Source organism: Lygodium microphyllum, chromosome 27, assembly GCF_053477565.2.
Source record: "Lygodium microphyllum isolate KBCC chromosome 27, Lygodium_microphyllum_v1.1.10, whole genome shotgun sequence".
Lineage (NCBI taxonomy): Eukaryota > Viridiplantae > Streptophyta > Polypodiopsida > Schizaeales > Lygodiaceae > Lygodium > Lygodium microphyllum.
Genome location: NC_141161.1, coordinates 93,289,042 through 93,310,797, shown reverse-complemented (window position 1 = coordinate 93,310,797; position 21,756 = coordinate 93,289,042). Strand labels below are relative to the sequence as shown.

The window sequence follows — 21,756 nt, the reverse complement described above, 5'->3', positions numbered from 1 at the left end:
GGATCTAAGAAAATCATCCCTACCCATTAGTTATTTCCTCTTTTACCCTCTAGTCTTTAATTTTCAAGATTGTTATTGCTCCCTCTTCATCACCATATTCGAATCCCATTTTTCTTCCCTTTTTGATGCAATCACATTGATTTAGTTGCATGCATAGGTCAAAAGAATAGTCTATATACGTAGTTACTCATAGACGCCAAAACACATTGTCACAATTTTTCAAGAGAATGCCAAAGCCCTAAACAAATGTAGTACATAGAAAAGTAGGGAATAAAAAATGCTTTATTAGTAGCATAGGGTCTATCTAGCTAAATAAAACATTAATATAATGGGTCTACTAGTTTTATTTTTGTTTGAGACCCTTTGTGTGTCTTATCTCACTCAAAGTTTCTCAATTTGGGTAGTTCTTTTGTTGGGTAATCAAGAGTATGAGAACAAAGAACATGAATATTATGCAAACTAGGTAAACTCATAACCCTAGCCTTGTACATCATGGTTTCAGATTGCACAATAACACTTGTACGTTGTTTTTGAACATTGCACACATGGACTTCATCTCCTAGATTTAAACTATGTCTATTGCATGGGCAGCATGACAAAATTGTACCTTCATTGAGCACTAGCATGCCAAGAGGCCACTACAAGTATAAGCAATACATGCACCCGCAATAATTTAGGGAGCACCATCAATGAGCACATATGCCTTATTACTTGCATAATTGGGATGCCTTGTTACTCAAACTAGCAACCCAAGGTTAAAAAAGTAAGGAAAACAATGAGTTGAGGGCCATGAAGGGTTGCTTTAGTCATGAGCTAAGGGCTCCCAATCAAAGTCACGACCATATGCAAGAGAGCTAGTAAGCAGGGTGCACAAAAGGGGCCTTTCCTTCCCAATGGGTGGACCATCAATGGAATAATTTTGATTAAGGTTGGTGCACAATGCATATGTACATTTAATCTAGACTAGACATGAATTTATCAATGCATGGATTACCTTTTTGTGTAGAGCATGAAATGACCAGTTACATGCATATTCTCCAAAAAAGTATGTATCATAGCATTGTGTTTTAAGCTCCAAGTACATTTCCAAATTATGCTCTTTTGTAGGGCACTAATGGAATGATACAAAGATAAGGCTGACAATTTTCAAAACCTTCCCCACCAAGGAGGTGTTGAGGTGGTTGTTGTGGTGTGATGACTAGGGCGTGCCTCTCCGAGAGGACTTCACATGTAGTGGGGCAACCTCATTGCCTACTATAGGATACACTTGTTTTCACAGCATGCTATGATATGAAAGCATGGTGCATGAGTGCTCATCCTTTCTATCGAGTCATTATCTTACCCTCAATAGAACATGGTGCTACTTGAGTTTCTCTTCATCTTATTGAGGTACATGGAGCTTCACTATCATGGGTTTACCCCTCCTACACGCGAGAGAGAGAGAGAGAGAGAGAGAGAGAGAGAGAGAGAGAGAGAGATGTACTTTGAGTTGGGCTTATTTATTAAGGGCATGAACACAAAAGAGGGGGGGGCAATCCATGGGAATAATGCACATTGGTCTTCTTTCCTTCTTTTTCCTCCATCGTGTTCCCCCACAAGGATTGCATTTTAACTTGAAGTAACATTGCAATAGTCCTGCATATATGGAAGCACATGAGGCTATGTAACACTACATCATACATAGAAGTATGTGTCATGGGATATTTACTTCTTCGATGCTCATAGGCAATTGGAAACATTTTAGTAGACTTAGGAGATTGCCTAAGTCAAGAGATCACCACTGTGTGGACTATATAAAAGACATGTAGAATCTCTACAACACCTATTTTAGGAGTGCCAAGAAGTAAGAAGCTTGTCACAAAAACTCTATGAGATGCATTGAAGAAGTTGGCTTATATAGCAAATCAACTATAAAACGCTTTTGGGGGATTATGGTGATTTGAACGACTATGTAGAGTTGAACGGTGGAATGTAATTAGAGTGGTCTCAATCTGCCACATTCTAGAGATTTAGGAACTCTAGGCTATTTGCTAAGAAGGGGCTCTATACCATTGACTTTGTAAGGAGTTGGGGAAGAAGAGAGCTAGCTTTTCAAGAAATTTTTTAAAGCTTCAAATTGATCTTCAATTGTCTTGTCGACAGTGTGGCTGAAGTATTTCTTTTATCAATATTAATCAAACACCACTTTTTAAACATATGTCAAAGCCATGTGGTGTTGTACATGTTACAAATGCAAGGTGAGGACACATCCACATTTCCCCAACTAGTGGACAAGATTGAACCACAATGAAAAGACATGGTAGCAAAAGAACATGTCGATCTATGAACACATGAAACCCTCAAGATGAAATTAATCATGTATGGTACTTCATCCTAAAGAGAGAAAAGGGCAAGCAAGAGTGTGCTCAAGTAGTATCCACAAAGATGCACCTGCTTAGAGGAATTCAAGTACTCTATCCACAAGTGCACCTCAACCACTACCATTGCGTGTCCCTCAAAATTGATTGAAGTAACATTGAAGATAGTAAATTCATAAATACGATAGAAAAACCCTCAAACTAAAATCATAGGGTTCTAACCAAGCATCAGCATCCCTCAACCCACCTATTCTACATGGGGTGGCAGCTCAAGTTAGTTAACGTTATTCACAATATAATCCATAAAGAGCTGTTGTTGAGTCCCATAGTGTAGGTACAATAATGAACACACTACCATCAAATCAAGCAAATAGATAACCAAAGTGTACATTTAAACATCACCCCGATCATGTGAAAATAATCCAACATCTTGAATTAACAAAAAAAATTACCATTTCATGAAGCAATTTATACCAAATTCCTCAAAGCATAAAGGCATGTTCACCCCGCCCTCAAGAAAACCAAATGTGACATTCTCAAGACTTTGCACATGGCCATTTCATCTCCCCTATGTTGCTCAGCAAATCAATTCATAAATCACCACCTATATTCCCAGATTTGAGTATGCACTTGACCAACTACCACTGCCTTCATCTCAAATACAACTTCCTATATTGAAAAGCATACCAAGGGCCATGAGCAACTAAACTAGCAAGCAAGCCAAAGCTGCATTTACCAAAAGAATAAGTCAATCTCACAATCATGGAGACATCAACTTATTCCACGAAACTTAGCAAAGCCATGATGGCCATCACAAAGAGATTGTGTGGATACAATAGCACATCAACAAGGCAATGTTACCCTTTTAACCTATCTAGACATATTCCTCAAGGGATATGAGAGAGAAGACGATTGCACAACTCAATCAATTATAATGTTGACATTGATTTTTGCCCCTATGCCGTGGGCTAGGCACTACAAGACTGTTCAAATTTAGAGAAACCAATCATGTAGAGCACAATACAAAGCAAGGCACTAGTGTCTCACCTTAAGTCTAAGCTCATGCACAATCACCACTAAGGCTCAGGTTTGTATATTTAGACACTCCCACAACATCTTACACCAATCTATAATACCCTACCCTACCTTCACCTGCCCTTCACAAAGAATCAGCAAACTATCAACAAACAAGGCATTGCTACCCTTTTAACCTATCTTGACATATTCCTCAAGGGATTGAGTGATAAGACCATTTCACAACTCCATCACTAATAATGTTGATGTTGAGTTTTGCCCCTGTGCCATGGGCTAGGGTAAAACCTAAGCTACAAGACTGTTCAAATTTAGAAAAACCAATCATGTAGAGTACATTAGCAAGGCACTAGTGTCTCACCTTAAAACTCAGCTCATGCATAAGTACCATTAGGGCTCAAGCCCATGTATTTAGACACTCCCACAGCATCTCACACCAATCTACAATACCCTACCTTTACCTGCACCTACCCTTCACAAAGAATCAGTAAACTGTCGACAAGCATGTGAAATTTTCTGTGATAAGTACATTCAGCATAGCCTAAAGATTTCAGTACTGTCTTCTACCTCAATAAACTATCAATAATCACAAACGAATTAACAGGCTTATAAAAGTCTCAGATAGAGCTCACCACGATCTGTGTCAAAGTCTTTATAGCCAATCTAATCAGGCAGTGTGTTACATTCACAACAACAACATGAGTCAAAATCAAACCAATCCAAAAGTCTGGTGCGAGAAGACTACCATGAAAAGCTTTTATTTGTATCCTGATGCCCATGTGTTGGAAGGCTCGCCACCCTTTCTTTTGTAAAAGCTTCTCCTTTGCCAAAATGTTTATGTAGAAGCTTCTCCTTTGCCAAAATGTCTGAACTCCCCTCTAGTCAACACAGTAGTAGCAATGCACATGCACCCTTCAACAGAAAGAACAGCTAAGGGTGCAGAATTTGGAGCATTCAACTATACAATTTCAGTACTGGTTCACGAAATGGATGATTTGAAAATCTAATCCTTCAGAGCTGGTTACACAATGATAACCGCCAACACGTGGAAGCAAGCACTTCAAAAGGCAGAGAACAAAGAAAACGTTTGCCACTGGTGGGGACGTGCCTTAGTTGGCCACTGGTGGTGGTTGACGTAAATATTCACTACTAATATACTTCGTTTTTTTTTTTAAGAAAACGTTTGCAAAGCTTTGTCCAATCAAAGTTTGCAGTGCATAAACCATTTTGATGATGAAGTGCATCTGCTTTAAATATTTTAGCGCATTTCCCCTTCATAGAAACATATTTTTTAGGGTACATGGTGTCAACCTTCAAAGAATGTATGATGTGAAGCATGCAACCAAGGACATGCTTCAATCAAAGTGAATCAACCAAAAAATAAGTGAAGGAGCTCAAATTTCACCTGTAAAGTACTAACACATTAGCAGAAGGGTACAAACCATAGATTGGTGTAACCCCTGCCAGTCTAACTTCCTCACTTTACACCTCCACTAGCTCTATATTTAGAAGGGGAAAATTGTTGCCTGGTATGTGCATTATCTGAAAGATAGCTGGCCAGAATGATCAGATTATCCCACAAAAAGATTGAATTCCCTGGCGATGATAATCACCATCTTTCGGGCTGCTTCACTAATGCAACATGCTCCCTCAGCCTCCTAAAAAATTGGACCTTTTTGGCCAATTACAGTTTGGCTTTGACCAACAAAGTACACCTACGCTATGCGAGACAATTTTCCCACTCTGCTGACCTTATTTCCCAAGCGCTCACTTTGACTCGAAAAAATGTATTCTTACATTCACGCAATCAACTTTGACACAACACCTGCACCAACCGTTCGGCCTCCTTCCCTAAGTGCAAAGCGTTGCCCTGAAATAGTAAAGACACAAGAGAACAATAGATCGACAACCTTTAATGTGCAAAGCATGATATTTTGTCACCATTCTGAAAAAGTGCAGTGTGTTACCTGCATCAATTGGGACAGGCATGATTAACTCAAACGTAGCTGTGACATTGTCACCTGGCATGACCATTTTTACATTTTCTGGTAAATCCACTTTGCCAGTGATATCAGCAGTTCTCATGTAAAACTGTGGCCGATAATTAGAGAAGAATGCAGTATGACGTCCACCCTCTTCCTTTGTAAGCACATATATTTCTGCTTCAAATTTCTTATATGTCTTCACAGTGCCTGGTTTGCTAACAACCTTCCAAAGCCATTGCACATAATCAGAAAAGGGCAGCTGATAACTTTTGTCTTTAAGAAAATGCCAGCATCAAAAGAGAGCAAACACAAATAGAAAAAGTTGGAGAGACAAATCACCAATGGCTAAGACATGATGCTGAGTCAGAATCAAGCCCTTACCTGACCTCTCTCCACATCATCACGCTTCAAGCCACGCATAAGTAACCCAACATTGTCTCCAGCCTGTCCTTGCCAAACCATTAAGACATTTGTCAATGAGCCATATGATCAAGAAGACTTGAGAAAATTCTACAACACACCCTCATAACTAATAAATGCAGTAGAAGGGAGCTGTGAGCATATGAAGAGCCCAAAAAATCATCCATCAAAAGGACACCTGACCTCGATATAGAGCAATTCCAGTACAAAATAGAACACAGTTGCTCAAGACTCAAAAACAATTTGTAAACAATTGAAGTACATGACACTTCAGTCCTGATCTAACAAAATACATAGAAGTGGATCCAAGCTCTAGGACCTAAACAACATCCTTCACAGTTTATAAATATTAATCAAGCAATACAAGTAAACAGTAGGGTCATTTCATCACTTAGTTCCTCGCAGTGTTTTGCAGAACTAAGGCAATAAATAATTCAATCCACTGGCCATCATAAGATTGTTTTAATACTCTCCCTTGTGCAATCAAGCACCTAAACATGGTGTGGTTATGAAAGGAAGCTTAAATGTCACTATAAATAACCCTTATATAAGCTGTTTAATAGTCCTTTAAAACCGCAAAGATGGCATGGAAACCTCTAAATACACAATATATCAAGCGGCAACGTCACATTATATGCTTGAATACTGTCATCTTTTCTGGTATCAGAGATCTTGATGAAGAAATTTACCTGACCCTGATCTAAACTCTTCTTGAACATCTCCACACCAGTTACAGTTGACTTCAAGTTAGCCTGTAGTGTGGTTAAACCAATGTGTCAAGCACGCATATAGTACACACAAACCATCCACAGGAGGGAACCAGAGGACAAGGTGTTACCGGTTTCAATCCAACTATTTCCACTTCATCACCAACTTTTATGACACCTTGCTCAATACGGCCTGTAACAACAGTCCCACGACCCTGACAAATGAAAAATTTGTTAAGTGCTTGGGATTTCAGAGCTAGTGTGTGCCACATAAAAAGCTGTATTCTAGTGCTTTCAACAGTTGGTCTTTCAGTTAATTGAGAAGCCACAAAATCAAAATTCCTTCCCTCACGAACCTTCTTTCATACACAGCAACTAGTCAGAATATGCCTTCAAAATTCAAACAGGTCAACGTCATCTTCACTAGGCGAGAACTCTAAACACAGGTCATTGTTGTTGCACTTCCACAGAACAAGGCCCAACATAGACATTGAGTATAGCAGACCACATGTAGACAATTAGACCGCTCCAAAGCACACTGACCGAATTCCATAGCACATTGTTCATCTTTCTGGTCACTTGTGTTGATGGCAAAACTTGTCACTCAAAAACAACACTAAGAATGTGCTTTCATAAAGATTGAAGAAGCGTTCAAGGCACTGAAGGTTGAGAAGTCTCTTAAGTTCCTTTAAGTGTAAAAGACACACCTGAATGGAAAATATGTCTTCAATCGGCATGAGAAATGTTTTGTCAAGGGCTCGCTTTGGTTCAGGAATGTAGTCATCAACAGCTTGCATCAACTTAAGTATTGCTTTCTTTCCTATTTCATCATTGGTGCCTTGCAAGGCTGACAGAGCAGAACCTCTAACAATAGGAATCTCATCGCCAGGAAACTTGTAGAAAGAAAGCAGCTCTGTAAATAAGAGAAGTACAAGTAATCATTTAAAATACTGCCCAGCCTCTTAAGAAAGAGAATACCCAGGTCAACTATACAAGCCAAAAACTATCTCAAAATTAGCCTACCACCATATGTTCAAGTATTATAACCCAAATAGGAAAAAGAACCAGAAAAAATTGGAAGATTTTGATAGCTTTCCCTACATCTCAAAGTTTGGCATCAGAAACTGGCTAACCAGAGACAGTCAAGCTAACCTCTCAACTCCATTTCCACAATCTCCAGGATTTCTTCATCTTCAACTTGATCAACTTTGTTCAGAAAGCACACAAGTGATGGCACACCAACCTGAAGGCATGCCATCCAGGAATTGGAGGAATGTAAGATCAAATTACCAAATATGTAACAGAAATACTGTCAGCCCACTTAGGACACATAGTTGGAGTGTGAGATAAGCAGCCATGCCATACAATAGTTGCAGATTATATAATTTAGGTGCATTCAGGATGAACTAGAAAAATGAGCTACCTGTCGGGCAAGAAGTATGTGTTCCTTTGTCTGAGGCATGGGCCCATCTGGAGCAGAAACAACTAGAATACCACCATCCATTTGAGCTGCACCTGTTATCATATTCTTTTGAACACATAAACCAGGATCATCTGTAGTAAGAAAGATGATGGAATCATGCCATTAAGAACTAGAGCAACTCAACATTCAATATCAATTAAGCCAGCCATTCAGCTTCGTGATACAACCATTTTACGTTAGGAAAGCTTACTTTGACATAATCTGCATGTCCAGGACAATCCACATGCGCATAGTGCCTCTTTTCAGTTTCATACTCCACATGAGCCTGTCTAACATGACATTTGCCACATTAGCGACACAGGATCTCTGGACTAAAAGTGTTGTATTAAGAAAGTAACGCAACAAGAAAAGCAACTCTTAGTATTGGAAGATCAGTAACTGTAGCTATTGTGATGCCTCGAGCCTTTTCCTCTGGAGCTTTGTCTATCTCATCAAATGCCACAGCTTTCGCTTTGCCTTCATCAGCAAGTACCTAAGAAAAGCTTAAAAGACAGCTACGTTAAGCACAAATAGGATACTCACATAGATGGATTTTTTCTGTATGCTGTGAATGTTTCTGTCTTTTTTTCTCTTTTTTTTTTTTTTTTTGGGGGGGGGGAGGGGGCGGGCGGGGGCGCGGGTGTGGTTTGGGCAGGGAAAACAATGCAAAGCTGCAATCAGACAGCTATAGAGGATATGTTGCATAAAATCATCAAAGTATCGGTTTGCAATCAACAAGAATGCAGGCAAAGATCCTCCAAGGCAACTAGCAGCGATAAGAACACATACACAAGAAAGAATTCCTAACCATAAAAAAGTTAATAGCATTATCCTGAAAAAGCTTTAACATACATGGATGCATGATAATAAAAAAGTTTTCTACCTTTGTAATTGCTGCTGTCAAAGTTGTTTTTCCATGGTCCACATGTCCAATGGTGCCTATGTTCATGTGTGGCTTTCTGTAAGTAATCAAGTAGCAGCTGACTTAGAATTTTAACTCCTTCCATCCCTGTCTCACTTCCTCCCACCTTAAGACATGACCCTGCTTTTGGATAGTGCAGCTTGGCACACCCTTGGAGTATGAATACACTAATCTTTTGGTTAAGTAAACAAACCAGGCTGAGGAAAATCCAACTTGAAGAATAATCAGATTGCAAAAATGCTGATTCTTTTTGAAAAAATAAAATGAAAAGACCATGCTGAGGAAGATTCACTTGATGGTTGGGAGCTAATCTTAAAGGCAGTGTGCTGAGAGAGCATGCTTATGTTTAATGCATTATGATATCTTCTCTCAATCCCCCTTGCATATGTTTATGTATTCATGCATTATACAATCTTCTCTTAATTTCCCTTGCATAGTTCAAAGAGATAATGAAACAGAACCAGAAACCAAAACAGAAGACCTGGAAATGGACAATTCTGAGGGAGGGACTTTCCAGATGCCCCTTCATCAAGAAAGGAGAGACAGAGGGAAGGTCGTTTTAACTGGCAACAGTTGGTAGAAACTTGATCTTTCAAAGCCTTTCACCAATCAATGACATTTTACAAACGGTAACAAAGCCAAGCTGACGCATAGACTTCAAGCAAGATATACAAGTAACAAAACCAGATTGTTTACTAAGTATAGTAGATGCAACAAATAAATATAAGAGAGAGAGAGAGAGAGAGAGAGAGAGAGATTCTCTTTTTAAAAAACTAATGAAAACTGCACATAAGACAAAGAGAACTTGGATGCATACAAGCAGTAATCTAAGGGCTCGGACATCAATCAAATCATAAACTTTTTTGTTGAATTGTTGCTAATACTATAAGACATGCCATATTGTGAAACCCTACAATTCATTACGCGACATCTTTATATGCCAACAAAAGGCCAATCAATCAAAGACCTCTCTCCCATCAAACATCCTTTGGCAGCTCCCTGAAACAGCAATCTAAGATCCAACACACCAAACCCGACATGCTACATCCACGAATATGAAGGGACAAGGCATCAGCCTCATCTCCAAGCCATAGAGCTAGACAGGCTCACCCACCCCCCCCCCCCCCCCAAAAAAAAAACAAGAATTGGAAGTAGCAGCACTCCAGGTCACAACCACATCCGAAGGACTAGTGTCGCATACCACTAGTCCACACCATCCCTATGTACGGACATGTCCACCTGTGGGCCAAGAGTCCAAGAGTGGTGATCACACAATGATGTGCACAATAGGGCCTTGAGTCCTATGAATGGGACTTGGCTGCCCTAGCCCCAAAGTGCCCTTAGTGCATTCGCACTAAGTCACTTCATGACCTTAGTGCATTCGCTACTAGTGCACATCCGGATGTCCAAGGATGTAACACTTCTCCCCTTATGAATGATTTCTGTTTTCAACAATATCCTCACGAACAAAGTGGGAAAAGCGACTCTCAAATGAATGTACCAACCCCCAAGTAACCTCTACCTCTAGTCGACTCTTCCAGTTGACTAGATACTCAAGATAAACAGTCCAATGGGACCATTCAATCCTATGGTCAAGAACGTATTTGGGCTCGAGTGAAATATATCAAGTAGTGCCCTTGAGTCACAAGACTTCCTCAATCAAAACTATCAATTCACCTTTTAAACAACTCACGTTTTACGTGGTTATGTGTGTACTAGGGATGACACGCAATATGACATTCAGCACACATGAATTGTTCTGTTGTTGATGCTTGATGGCAAGAAAAAGAGCATACATGATGTACTACATGTACCTACAATAACCAAGAATCTTTTGTCAATTGGACAGATGGCAAAACAGAATCTATAGGTGAGATTTAATAGAGATGGATGCTTTGTTGAAGAATATGGTAATGGCTACAAATTGATTGCTAGAGGCCGAAGAGATGGCAGAATTTTTACTCTTGATGCGTCAATTCCAAAATTGAAAGTAGCCATGTTTGCACATGAGGATGGTGCTATACGGGATGTTGAGATATGGCATAAGCAGATTGGCCATGTGAATGTACAAAAGCTGAAATCTATGCAGCAGAAGGAGATTGTGCTTGGACTGGAACACAAGATAAACTAGGATTTCCAAAGGTAAACCAAGCTCGTAGGAGACTCTACTTATCTTATTAGTAATCTAGAAAGAGCCACAAGAAGGATAACTTATAACACTTGCCAATAGTCATTGAATTACAATCCTAGGACTTTAAGATAAACCCACATGCCCTCCTAGAGCTCTCAAGGAGTGCGATGTTGGTTAACATAAACGTGGCACAATCTTGGGCTGTCTTAATGTGTTCCCTCACAATCATTACGATCTTCTCCATTTCGAGTAAAAATTCAACCACACATTGCATTTTCACCCCCTTGAGCTATGATAAATATAAAACATCCACCTAGGATCCACTTGCACACAAGACAACACACAAGTTATATCCACATATCTGGAGGAATAAGACATCAAACTCACCTCCCAACCATAGAGTCAAAATGGGCACACCCCAAGCTTAGAAGCTAGTAGTGCTTCAAGTCAAGACCACGTCCCAATGACCGACATCCCATACCATCGGTCCACACCATCTCACTGTACAAACATGTCAACCTACCAGCCAATAGTCCAAGAGTGGTGATCACACAATGATGTGTACAATAGAGCCTTAAGTGCTATAAACAAAACTTGGCTGCCCTAACCCCAACGTGCCCTCAATACATTCACACTAAGCCACTTCATGACCACTATGACCAATGCTACTAGTGCTCATCCGGATGTCCAAGGAGGTGGCATACCCTATTCAACAATAGTAAATCAATCAACCCCGGTCCTAGAGAGTAGAATGAACAGCACATTCAAAGCTATCCCTCCACTAGCTAATTTCATGAAAATCTCAATTGTTCATACTATAATGATAAACAACCCCAAATATTTAGAGTGAAAGCTAGAGAGAGAGAAAACTCAAAATTCTGTCACCAAAACTGCTTGAAATTGATTGCTGCCCTACTTTGAATGCTAATATCAACCCTCACAGGCACCCTGTTAGAATTTGCCAATTCTATGGGCAATGCCCAATGTTTTAGTCTTTAGTTCTTTTCTAGTTCTCAGTGTGAACACAACTCAAGTTATAAGTTATGTCACCGAGTTAGAGTTAAGAGTCAGTTAACTCTAGTTGACTTAGAGCTAGGTCTATCTTAGACCCATCTTGTACCTTTCATTCTCATTCTTTCAGTTCAACAAGTACACTCTACTCTTTTGCTTCAACATACTTATTGTCTCTCTTTTCTCTCCTCCATAGCTGGCGATCATTTTCTGACATTTGGTATCAAAGCAAGTTCTACGTGCAAATTCAGTTCACCCACCGTCAACCAATGCTGCCCCACCTAAGGTCCTGTTGCTGTCAACCAGCTCTCTACCTAAGGAAAAGAAGGACAAGTTGCTACTATTTAGCCCTACGTGCAGCCCGAGGAGCTAATGTTATGGAGTTGCTGCTATTTTCAAATAAACCCCTTATTTTCTCACCTCTGCCCACCATATTCTCAACCCTGCCTACGATTTTCTACAAACCCTACAAGTGCAAAAACTCTAATTTTCAGATTTAGGGTTTTTTCAAAAGTTTTGCAATTTCCTGTCCATTTTGGCCATCTCTTTCTGAATCTCAACTTGTGCCATCCAAAATTAGAGGCTTATGTCAATTTTTGCTCCTAAAGTTCAAATTGACAACCAATTTGAGGAAATTTCACAATTTCTTTGACATTCCCAACAAATATTCCAAGGCTTTTGCCCGATTTGCAGTCCCACGTGCAAATCTTCATTGGAAACACCGAGATTGCACAATTTCATCGACATTTGTGTAAGGAATTTGGGATTTTTTATCCTAGAGGCTCCAACATACATCACGAGGCAGATTCCAACAACTATTTGCTGTTGGCATGCACCCCAAGGTGACATTACTACAAAAATTCAAGTTGTAAGGTACAAATTTCTTTCATTTCTTTAAAATTTTAGGAAGAAATTTGGGGCATTTGCCCAACATGCATTTTAAGGCAACAAACAAGTGGTACAACAACATTTAATTGTTATTAAAATCAAATTCAGCAAAAAATTTTGAAAAAATGCAATAATTTTGGAAAGAATCAACATGAAGTTGCTATAATTTATACTTTTGAGGGCACGCATTACAAGGCAAGTGTATTACAATAGTGCATTACTGTTATTTCTTGGCTGAGTGTTGATTTGGATCAAATTGGGCACACTTTGGCATTTGTGTGACAATTTGGTACTTGTTGCATAATCCCAACGAGATTTTTGGTACTCTGAGGAGTACAATCTATACTTCAACAGAGAAGTACTTGGTCGCAAATTCTTGTCCATTACTAACAGCATGGCATGTCAAGGGACCAATGATCAAAGCAACATCATTGGTGTCGTCACAAGACCATGACAACTATTACCTTTTTCTTGATTTCTTTATTACATATTTTATTTGGTTTTTCTTTTTGGAAGAATCCCTCTTGAAATCTTAACGCCCGAGTTACATGGCCAGTATGTGAAACCGACAGGAATGTCTAGTAAGTCAAGACTGGACAGTTAAGGTCCAGTACAAGTCTGGAAGAGACTGATGGCACTGTAGTTTGACAAGTCTGGAAGAGACTTGTGAAAGTGTATATGGACAACTGTGTTGAAGAACTAGCCTGGAAGAGACTAGTTCAAAGTGAAGATGGACAAATCTTCAAGAGATTAGTCCATGTGGGATCATCAGTGGAAATTCACTTTCAGTTGAACTACATTGCAAATCTGAATGTAGCCATAGTCTGCACAGATGGTCAGAAGACTAGTGGGGATGCAATGAAAGCAACTCCTAAAATTTAGGGAGTTACTATTTTTGGACCCCAGAATTTGTTCGCGTCATTATCTTCGTTTTTGTACGAGGATCAATTCTCTGGTCTGTACCGAGGTCAAATTCTGCACCGAGCATGGAGAATTTTAGACCGAAAGGTTTAAACAGGAAAATTGTTACATGTATGCCATGTGTCACAATTTGGGCACAAATTCCCAAAAGAGAGAGAGAGGCAGCACAAAAACGAGTTTCAATGCATGGGGGGCTCATTTGGTGAAAGGGAGATGGATTGCAGCAGATGGAGAGCTCTTGAGAGCTGGTCTACCTTGTCTATGATGCACAGAGGGCTGAGCTTGCTTCCTACTCTCTCTCTCTTTCTCTCCCTGACAGTATGGTTATGCTGCAGAATCAAGGGCCTTTCTTCTGATTCAGGTACAGCTGTGTGGAATATGCTGTTTTTGCATAAGGCAAGAGCCTCTTTTCTCCAAGAACAGTAGTTGTTTGCTGTCCCAGCAGGGACATGTGAGGGTGGTAACCTCACCAAGCAGGTATCTGAAACAGCACTAAACCAGAACTAATTCTGGACTGTTCAGAGGGTATTTCAGAGCCCAATTGATGTCAGAATCAAGGGGCACTTGGCCCATATGATGCAGGACAATGCAAGGAACAATATGAGCTGAGAACAGGTGTCAGAACAGGTCTGAACCAGTAATTACAGTGGGCTGAATAGTACAGGGAACAGTATGAGTTGTAAACAGGTTTCAGAACAGGTCTGAACCAGTAATTACAGCAGGCTGAAATGGTCAATTCTGCACTCCAACTAGAAGATTCAGACTTGGGCAGAGTTTCCCCTCTTGGTCGGCTTGTTTTGGGTCAGTAATTGTACTGTTATGCTGCCAAATTTCACCCAGAATAGGTGAAAGACAGCCCATTGTACTCCCTCTCTTTTTAAAAATAAAGAAATACCGCAAGGGGCGCCTAACTTAGGGCCAACAAGGTGTCTGTGTGGCAACAAGAGCATTTTAGCTTCCTGTTTTTCTTCTTGATTCTGTGTCTTTAAGTTCAGGTAAAGTGGGCAACTGTTAATTGGGTGAAAGCATTTATATATTTTGGTTGTACACTACCGCCCTTCCCAGTGAACAGGCCAGTTACATGTTTCCACTGCCGGGATCGAATCACTTTTTCCTTAAAGAGTGAGCCAGGGTTTGTTTGGGTGTAAGACACAGAATTGTGCATTATGGCTGATAGAAAGGAAGACACCAGAGAGGAAGCGTATTCATCACAGGAGATCCCTGTTGTTCATGAGGTAGGAGAGTCTTCTAGACCTCCACAGTTTGTTACTCCTCCTGTTATGGTTGAGCCACAAGTTCTTACGGCTTCTTCTATGGATGAAGACATTTTCAAGACTCAGTTAGTTGCTGCTGTGAGTATGTTTACTCAAGTGATGCAGAATCCAAGGTTTTTGGCATTTATGCAGCCCTCTCTTTCTTTACAGCAAGTTGGGCAATCTACAAAGATTTTGGATCCAGTAGAGGTCCAGGATAAGGGTAAGCATGCTGCAAATTCAGTGGAAATACCAAGGCAGCTTGTGGAGTCAATGGAGACTCCAAGATTGGTTCCGACTGTCCAGGAACAGGTGGCGGAAACGCTAGTTACACAGGCATTGCCAATTCAGTTTGCCACTTTACAGCAGCCAAATGTTGGTTTAAATGGACAAGGAAACAGTTTTTAGGCTTTACCACAGGTTTTCCCACCGACCTTTGTACATCCTGGGTATTTTGGAGGTGGATCTGTATTTCAGAGTATGGCTGGTTATGCACCTAGAAACCAGATGTATGTACCAGGAACAGTGTTTGGGGGTACGCAAGGTTTTATGCCAAACCCCATGTATGGCAATATAGGCATGCAGCCTGGCTTTCAGGGAGTTCAGGGCAGTTTTGGCATGCCACAGGGCACTTTTGGTATGGCTGGTTTATCAAAATCAGCAAGCAAGTATTGTGTCTACAAGCCCTGTAGTCAGTGGTCCGGCAACTTCCATGCCACCTGTTAGTGTTCCTATGTTACAGGCATATCCTACGGACCCTTTTATGGTTCACGAGAAGCCAATGCCATACAAGGAAGATGGTGCAACCGTGCAGTTAGACATTTTTCGAGGATTTGAAGATAGAACTAAGGCTCTCTCTTTCTTATAGCAGTTTGATGACGCATTTGCAGGAGGGAACGTTACAGAGCCTTCTAAGGTTCGGAAAGCTGCTACCTTTCTTAAGGAAAATGCTAGTCAGTGGTGGAGTACACTGTTGATGCAAGGACAAGCTCCTGCCACTTGGACTTACTTCAAGCAAGTATTTGCTTCTGCTTGGTTGACCAATGAATTTGAGATTGATGTTATGTCAGCTTGGCACAATTTGGATGCATCTAAATGCAAGGATCTGGAAGACTATAACAAGAAGTTTTGGGAGGCTTTGCTTCCACTCACCTCTTACAGGGTTGTGCCATTGACGGAGCAGATAGAGAAATATTGCTGCGGGCTGCCCAAGGAACTCCGGAATTACTGTACAAAGACAAAGGTCACCACTTTGACTTGGTTAATTGAGAATGCTACCACAAGAAATGCATTATTGTTGGGACAGTCAAGTGGTTTTTGGGGCAGCATTAAACAAGAGAAATCTGAAATTTTTTCAGCAAAGAAGGCATTTGGTAAACAAGTTTCTCAGATTTCTCAAAGCACAAGTAAATCTTGGCAGTTCAAGAAGAAGCCAGCCAAGTTCTTTGGACAGCAGCCAAAGGACCAGAAGAAACCTTTTGTGCACAAGTCTCTTGAAGAGAGAAAGGCTTTAATGGCTGAGAGGAATGCTTTATCTATGAGCAGACTGGTCATATTGCGTCTAACTGTCCGAACAAGAATAAGAGATCAGTTGATGATGATAAAGAGGACAGGAAAGGAAAGAAGCCCAAACCTTCAGCAGGTTTAGTGCCAAATATGCTGGGAGACAAGCCACACTCAGATGCTAATGAGCTCTGCAGAGCCTGGGGTAAAGTTAGGGATCAACATGTACTCATTTTCTTTGATCTTGGAGCTAAGGCAAACTTTATCTCACCAGAGTTGGCTTCTACTTTGGGCATCAGCTGATGATGATATTGCGTCTAACTGTCCGAACTTTATCTCACCAGAGTTGGCTTCTACTTTGGGCATCAGCTGATGATGATATTGCGTCTAACTGTCCGAACTTTATCTGTGAGCAGACTAGTCATATTGCGTCTAACTGTCCGAACAAGAATAAGAGATCAACTGATGATGATAAAGAGGACAGGAAAGGAAAGAAGCCCAAGCCTTTAGCAGGTTTAGTGCCAGATATGCTGGGAGACAAGCCACACTCGGATGCTAATGAGCTCTGCAGAGCTTGGGATAAAGTTCGGGATCAACATGTACTCATTTTCTTTGATCCTGGAGCTAAGGCAAACTTTATCTCACCAAAGTTGGTTTCTACTTTGGGCATCAGAGCAGATGAGATGGACTACACATCAGAGGCAGGGTTAGCATGTCCTGGCCACTCAGAGTCTATGATACCCATTCTTGGAAAGCTGCGTCTTCATATACAGTCTTATGTTGATGCAGAAGAATTTTATATCATGCCACTTGAAGGTTGTGATGTCTTGTTGGGAATGCCATGGATGTTCAGAAAGCATGGTGTGTTGGATGCCTTTAACAAGACACTGACTTTGAAACATAGAGGAAAGACTCATGTGCTTGATGTGAAGCTTAAAGGAGAGTCTATACCTATTGTATCGGCTTCTGCCATTACATCTGTAATAAAGAATCATCTTTTTGCGTACTTGATTGTTGCACGTGATGTCAAGGATAATGATGAGTCACATTTATCTATGTTAGATAGAGACAGGTCTGCTTTCTTGTCTCAGTTCAGTGATTGCTTTTCTAACTCATTACCATCACAGTTGCCACCAGAGAGGTCTGAGGATCATGCAATAGATTTGGTGCCAGGCAGTAGCCCACCAAATAGACCTCCGTATAGGGTTAGTGCAGCCCAACAGAAAGAGATATTGAGCCAAGTGAATGAGCTGCTAGGAAAAGGGCTGATTCAGCCAAGTTCATCTCCTTTTTGCTCACCAGTGCTCTTAGTGCAAAAGAAGGATGGCTCTTGGCGCATGTGCATAGATTATCGTGCGTTGAACAAGAGTACCATCAAGAATAGGTTCCCCATTCCAAGAATTGACGACATCCTTGACCGTTTGGAAGGAGCGTCAATTTTCAGCACGATAGATTTGAAAAGTGGATACCATCAGATCAGGATTAAGCAAGAGGATGTGCATAAGACTGCATTTAGGACCACGTTTGGTCTCTATGAGTTCTCGATAATGCCATTTGGACTTACTAATGCTCTTGCTACGTTTAATCGAATGATGGACAGGATTCTTCGTCCATACAGGCAGTCTGTTGGTACATTCTTTGATGACATGATTGTCTTTTCAAAGAATGAACAGGAACATAGAGAACACTTGAAAGTAGTCTTTGATGAGCTTTGCAGTAATAGGTTGCTTATCAATGGTAAGAAGAGTGAGTTCTTCTTGGAAGAAGTCCAGTTTCTGGGGCACATAGTGTCAAAGGATGGTGTCCGAATGGATCCTGCTAAGGTTGAAGCAATTAGAACATGGCCAGATTTGAAGACTGTCCATGATGTTAGAAGCTTCCTGGGTTTGTGTTCTTACTACAGGAGGTTCATTCGCAATTTTGCAGAGATAGCTTCACCTTTACATGCTTTACAGAAGAAAGAAGTCTCTTTCCAATGGACACAGAAAGAGATTTCAGCTTTTAATCTTCTTAAAGAAAATATGACTTCTAGTCCAATGATCATCCTGCCAGATCTTAGGAAGTCATTTGTTGTCCAATGTGATGCCTGTGGCAATAGCATTGGTGCAATGCTAATGCAAGATGGCCGGGTAGTGGCTTTTGAAAGCAGAATCTTGCGAGGGCCAGAAAAGACTATGCAGGTCTATGAGAAAGAATTAATGGCTGTGATTCATGCGCTTTCTAGTTGGAAACACTACCTACTTGGGGCAGATTTTGTTGTCCAAACAAATCATCAAACATTGCGTTATTTCTTAACTCAGACTAAGCTATCAAAAAAGCATATGCGTTGGGCAAACTTTTTGTCAATGTTCCATTTTTAGATTGTGCATGTGGAAGGCAAAAATAATGTTGTGGCTGATGCTTTGTCAAGGAAGCCACAAATTTCAGCTGTGTCAATTCCTTATCATCATGAGCTTGATGATATGAAGGAACAGTATGCTGATGATGAAGATTTTGCAAGGATCTTTGATCAGCTTGTCAATGGACAACATCATGAGTATTATCTTCTCAAGGATGATTTCATGTTGATGCATGGTAAACTATGTGTGACTATGCCACTGAGACGGAAAGTTATCACAGAGAGTCATTCTCCACCATATGCAAGGCATCGTGGTATTGATGCAACAGTCAAAGCAGTAGAGACATTCTTTTATTGGCCTACTTTGAGAAGAGACGTGGATGCTTTTGTGCGGCAGTGCTTGATTTGCCAAAAGGTCAAGTTTGACAGGCAAAAAGCACCAGGGCTTTTACAGCCATTGCCTATTCTAGATAAACCATGGGAAAGCATAGCTATGGATTTTATCTTTGATCTTCCAAGGACACAGACAGAAAATGATGGGATATGGACTATTATTTGCAAGTTTAGCAAACAGGCTCATTTCATTCCTATCAGGAAGAAGATAAAACCAGATCAGATGGCACGTTTGTTTATGTGCAATGTCTTCAAGTATCATGGTATGTCACAGTCTATTGTCAGTGACAGTGATCCACGGATGACAAGTCTATTCTAGAGAGGCATATTTGAGAACATGGGCACAACGCTTAAGTTCTCATCGTCATTTCATCCATAGACTAATGGACGGTCAGAAGAGGCAAATTCTACTGTCTTGGATCTGCTTAAGTGCTATGTGGCAGAGCACAAGTCAAAGTGGGAGCAGTATTTGCCTTTGGCCAAGTATGCATACAATAATATTGTGTATTCGTCAACAGGCAAAGCCCCTTTTGAAATTGTTGAAGATGGTAAAAAGGTTCCTCCCATTTTACATACAAAGGATAAGATCTTTCAGGCAAATCAGTATGTGCAGAGTATGGGTGAAATGTATCAGAAAGTTAAGCATGCCCTTGAAAGGATTCAGGCAAAGCAAAAGAAAGCTATTGATCATCACCGTCGTGAATTGATATTTTCACTTGAAGATTGGGTATTGTTGCGGTTTAAAAAGGCACGCTTAAAGAAGCGGAAAGGCAAGGAAAGTCTTTTCACTAAGCTTAGTATGCGATACTATGGGCCTTTTCAAGTAACAGAGAAGATTAGTGATGTCTGCTATAGGCTGAAATTGCCTAACAATTGGAAGATTCATAATGCTTTCCATGTAAGTCTTCTTAGACCTTATGTGGGTGATGTGCTAGAAGATATGCCACTTGAGGAACAGCCCGAAGTTGAGGAACTCGATGCAATTCTTGTTCTAGAACAGGTACTGGCACACAAGGAAAGGAAAGTGAAAGGCAAAGTTGTTAGAAGGTATTTGGTTAAGTTCAAGAACTATCCAGCTATAGATGCTAAGTGGATGGACGAAGGTGAACTTGCAGAGTCACCTAATGTGTTGGAACTTTATCTTGAAGCATTTCGCTTGCAATCTACCTTGACCCCTTGTATCTCTAAGCTGAAATAGATTGTCAAAGTGACAATTGCTTAAGAAAGAAAATATGTACAGAAACAAATTTTGTACAGGTTAACACTTATTGTGTTCATATGGTTTTCTCAGTGCTAAAGAAGTAAGTATTGCTTGCAAGAATACAGGTTTTACTTCTATTGAATTGAATACATGTTGTAACACTGGTTACTCGATCGAGTATGTATTTTGTGAATTGACTCAGTGGGATATCATTTTGATGTACCGGCCACTAGATCTCTAGTCAGGGTGATGTGGAGTCATCAAATGAGAAACTACCACTATGGGGATATCATTGTGGTATACCGGCCACTATATCTGGATTCACATGATGATAGTCTGCCATGTTTCTGTGAGAGTGCGCAGCGAAAGAAGAACACGAACACAGAGGAGAGGAGAGAGGAAGCAGAGAATGAAGGAAGAAAGTCTGCACTGACTGAGATGAATGCTGAATACACTGGAATGGACAGAACAGTCCCTGCACGCAGCCCGGAGCGTCAGTGAGGGAACCAGGACAGACTGGAGGCAGAGGCAGCACCAATGCCGGAGACGGAGACGGAGACGGAGGGAGCAGTGCTGTACCTGCAGAGAGTGAATACTGGACTGACTGGGGGGGCTGCTATAAATAGCCCCCAGCCAGAAAACTGGCCGACCTGGCCAGATCTGGCCGACTATGGCCAGATCTGGTCCGACTGCCCAAAATAATGGGCAGTCAGCCCAGAAACAGCCCAGATTGGACTGTAAAATGCCCAAGGCTGAATGCTGACTAAAGCAGCCTAAAAACACACTGACAGAGCTCCTCTGTCTCCTGTCAGACTCTGACAGGAGCTCACAACCAGGAGATGACAGACTGAGACTGAATAAGAGCAGGCTAACACCCCCTCTCAACGCCTGGGAGAGTCTGAAGACCCAAGAACCGCATGTGATGAAGCAAAGAAGCCTGAGGCAACGGCTTCGTAAAGAGATCAGCTGAATTGGCCGCAGTAGGACAATAGACCACCACCAGCTCCGAATCCACGATCCGCTCTCGAACATAGTGATACTGAACCTCAATGTGCTTCGTACGAGCATGAAACACCGGGTTCTTGGCCAGAGCAAGAGCACTCTGGTTATCCACGCGCAGCTCTGTAGGTCCGGTCTGGGAAAAGCCAATCTCCGCGAGTAAGCGACGGAGCCAAACTGCCTCCATAGCGGTCGAACATAGGGCCCGATACTCAGCCTCTGTAGAAGAAAGT

The 21,756-nt window shown here is 41.0% G+C and overlaps 1 protein-coding gene across 1 annotated transcript in view; it reads right to left on the bottom strand.

Annotated features, from left to right (window-relative positions):
* Positions 1-4,770: 4,770 nt before the first annotated feature.
* LOC148012607 (GTP binding Elongation factor Tu family protein) overlaps positions 4,771-21,756 on the bottom strand; it is a 38,065-nt gene continuing 21,079 nt past the window's right edge. Inside the window, exons 2-12 of the mRNA XM_087669093.1 lie at positions 8,847-8,922; positions 8,364-8,456; positions 8,175-8,249; positions 7,925-8,029; positions 7,654-7,744; positions 7,209-7,414; positions 6,633-6,716; positions 6,484-6,546; positions 5,756-5,818; positions 5,357-5,597; positions 4,771-5,259 (exon numbers count right to left, since the gene is read on the bottom strand). Coding sequence (XP_087525219.1) covers positions 5,189-5,259; positions 5,357-5,597; positions 5,756-5,818; positions 6,484-6,546; positions 6,633-6,716; positions 7,209-7,414; positions 7,654-7,744; positions 7,925-8,029; positions 8,175-8,249; positions 8,364-8,456; positions 8,847-8,922 — 1,168 coding nt within the window. The 3' untranslated portion in view covers positions 4,771-5,188. The remainder of the gene's footprint in view (positions 5,260-5,356; positions 5,598-5,755; positions 5,819-6,483; positions 6,547-6,632; positions 6,717-7,208; positions 7,415-7,653; positions 7,745-7,924; positions 8,030-8,174; positions 8,250-8,363; positions 8,457-8,846; positions 8,923-21,756) is intronic.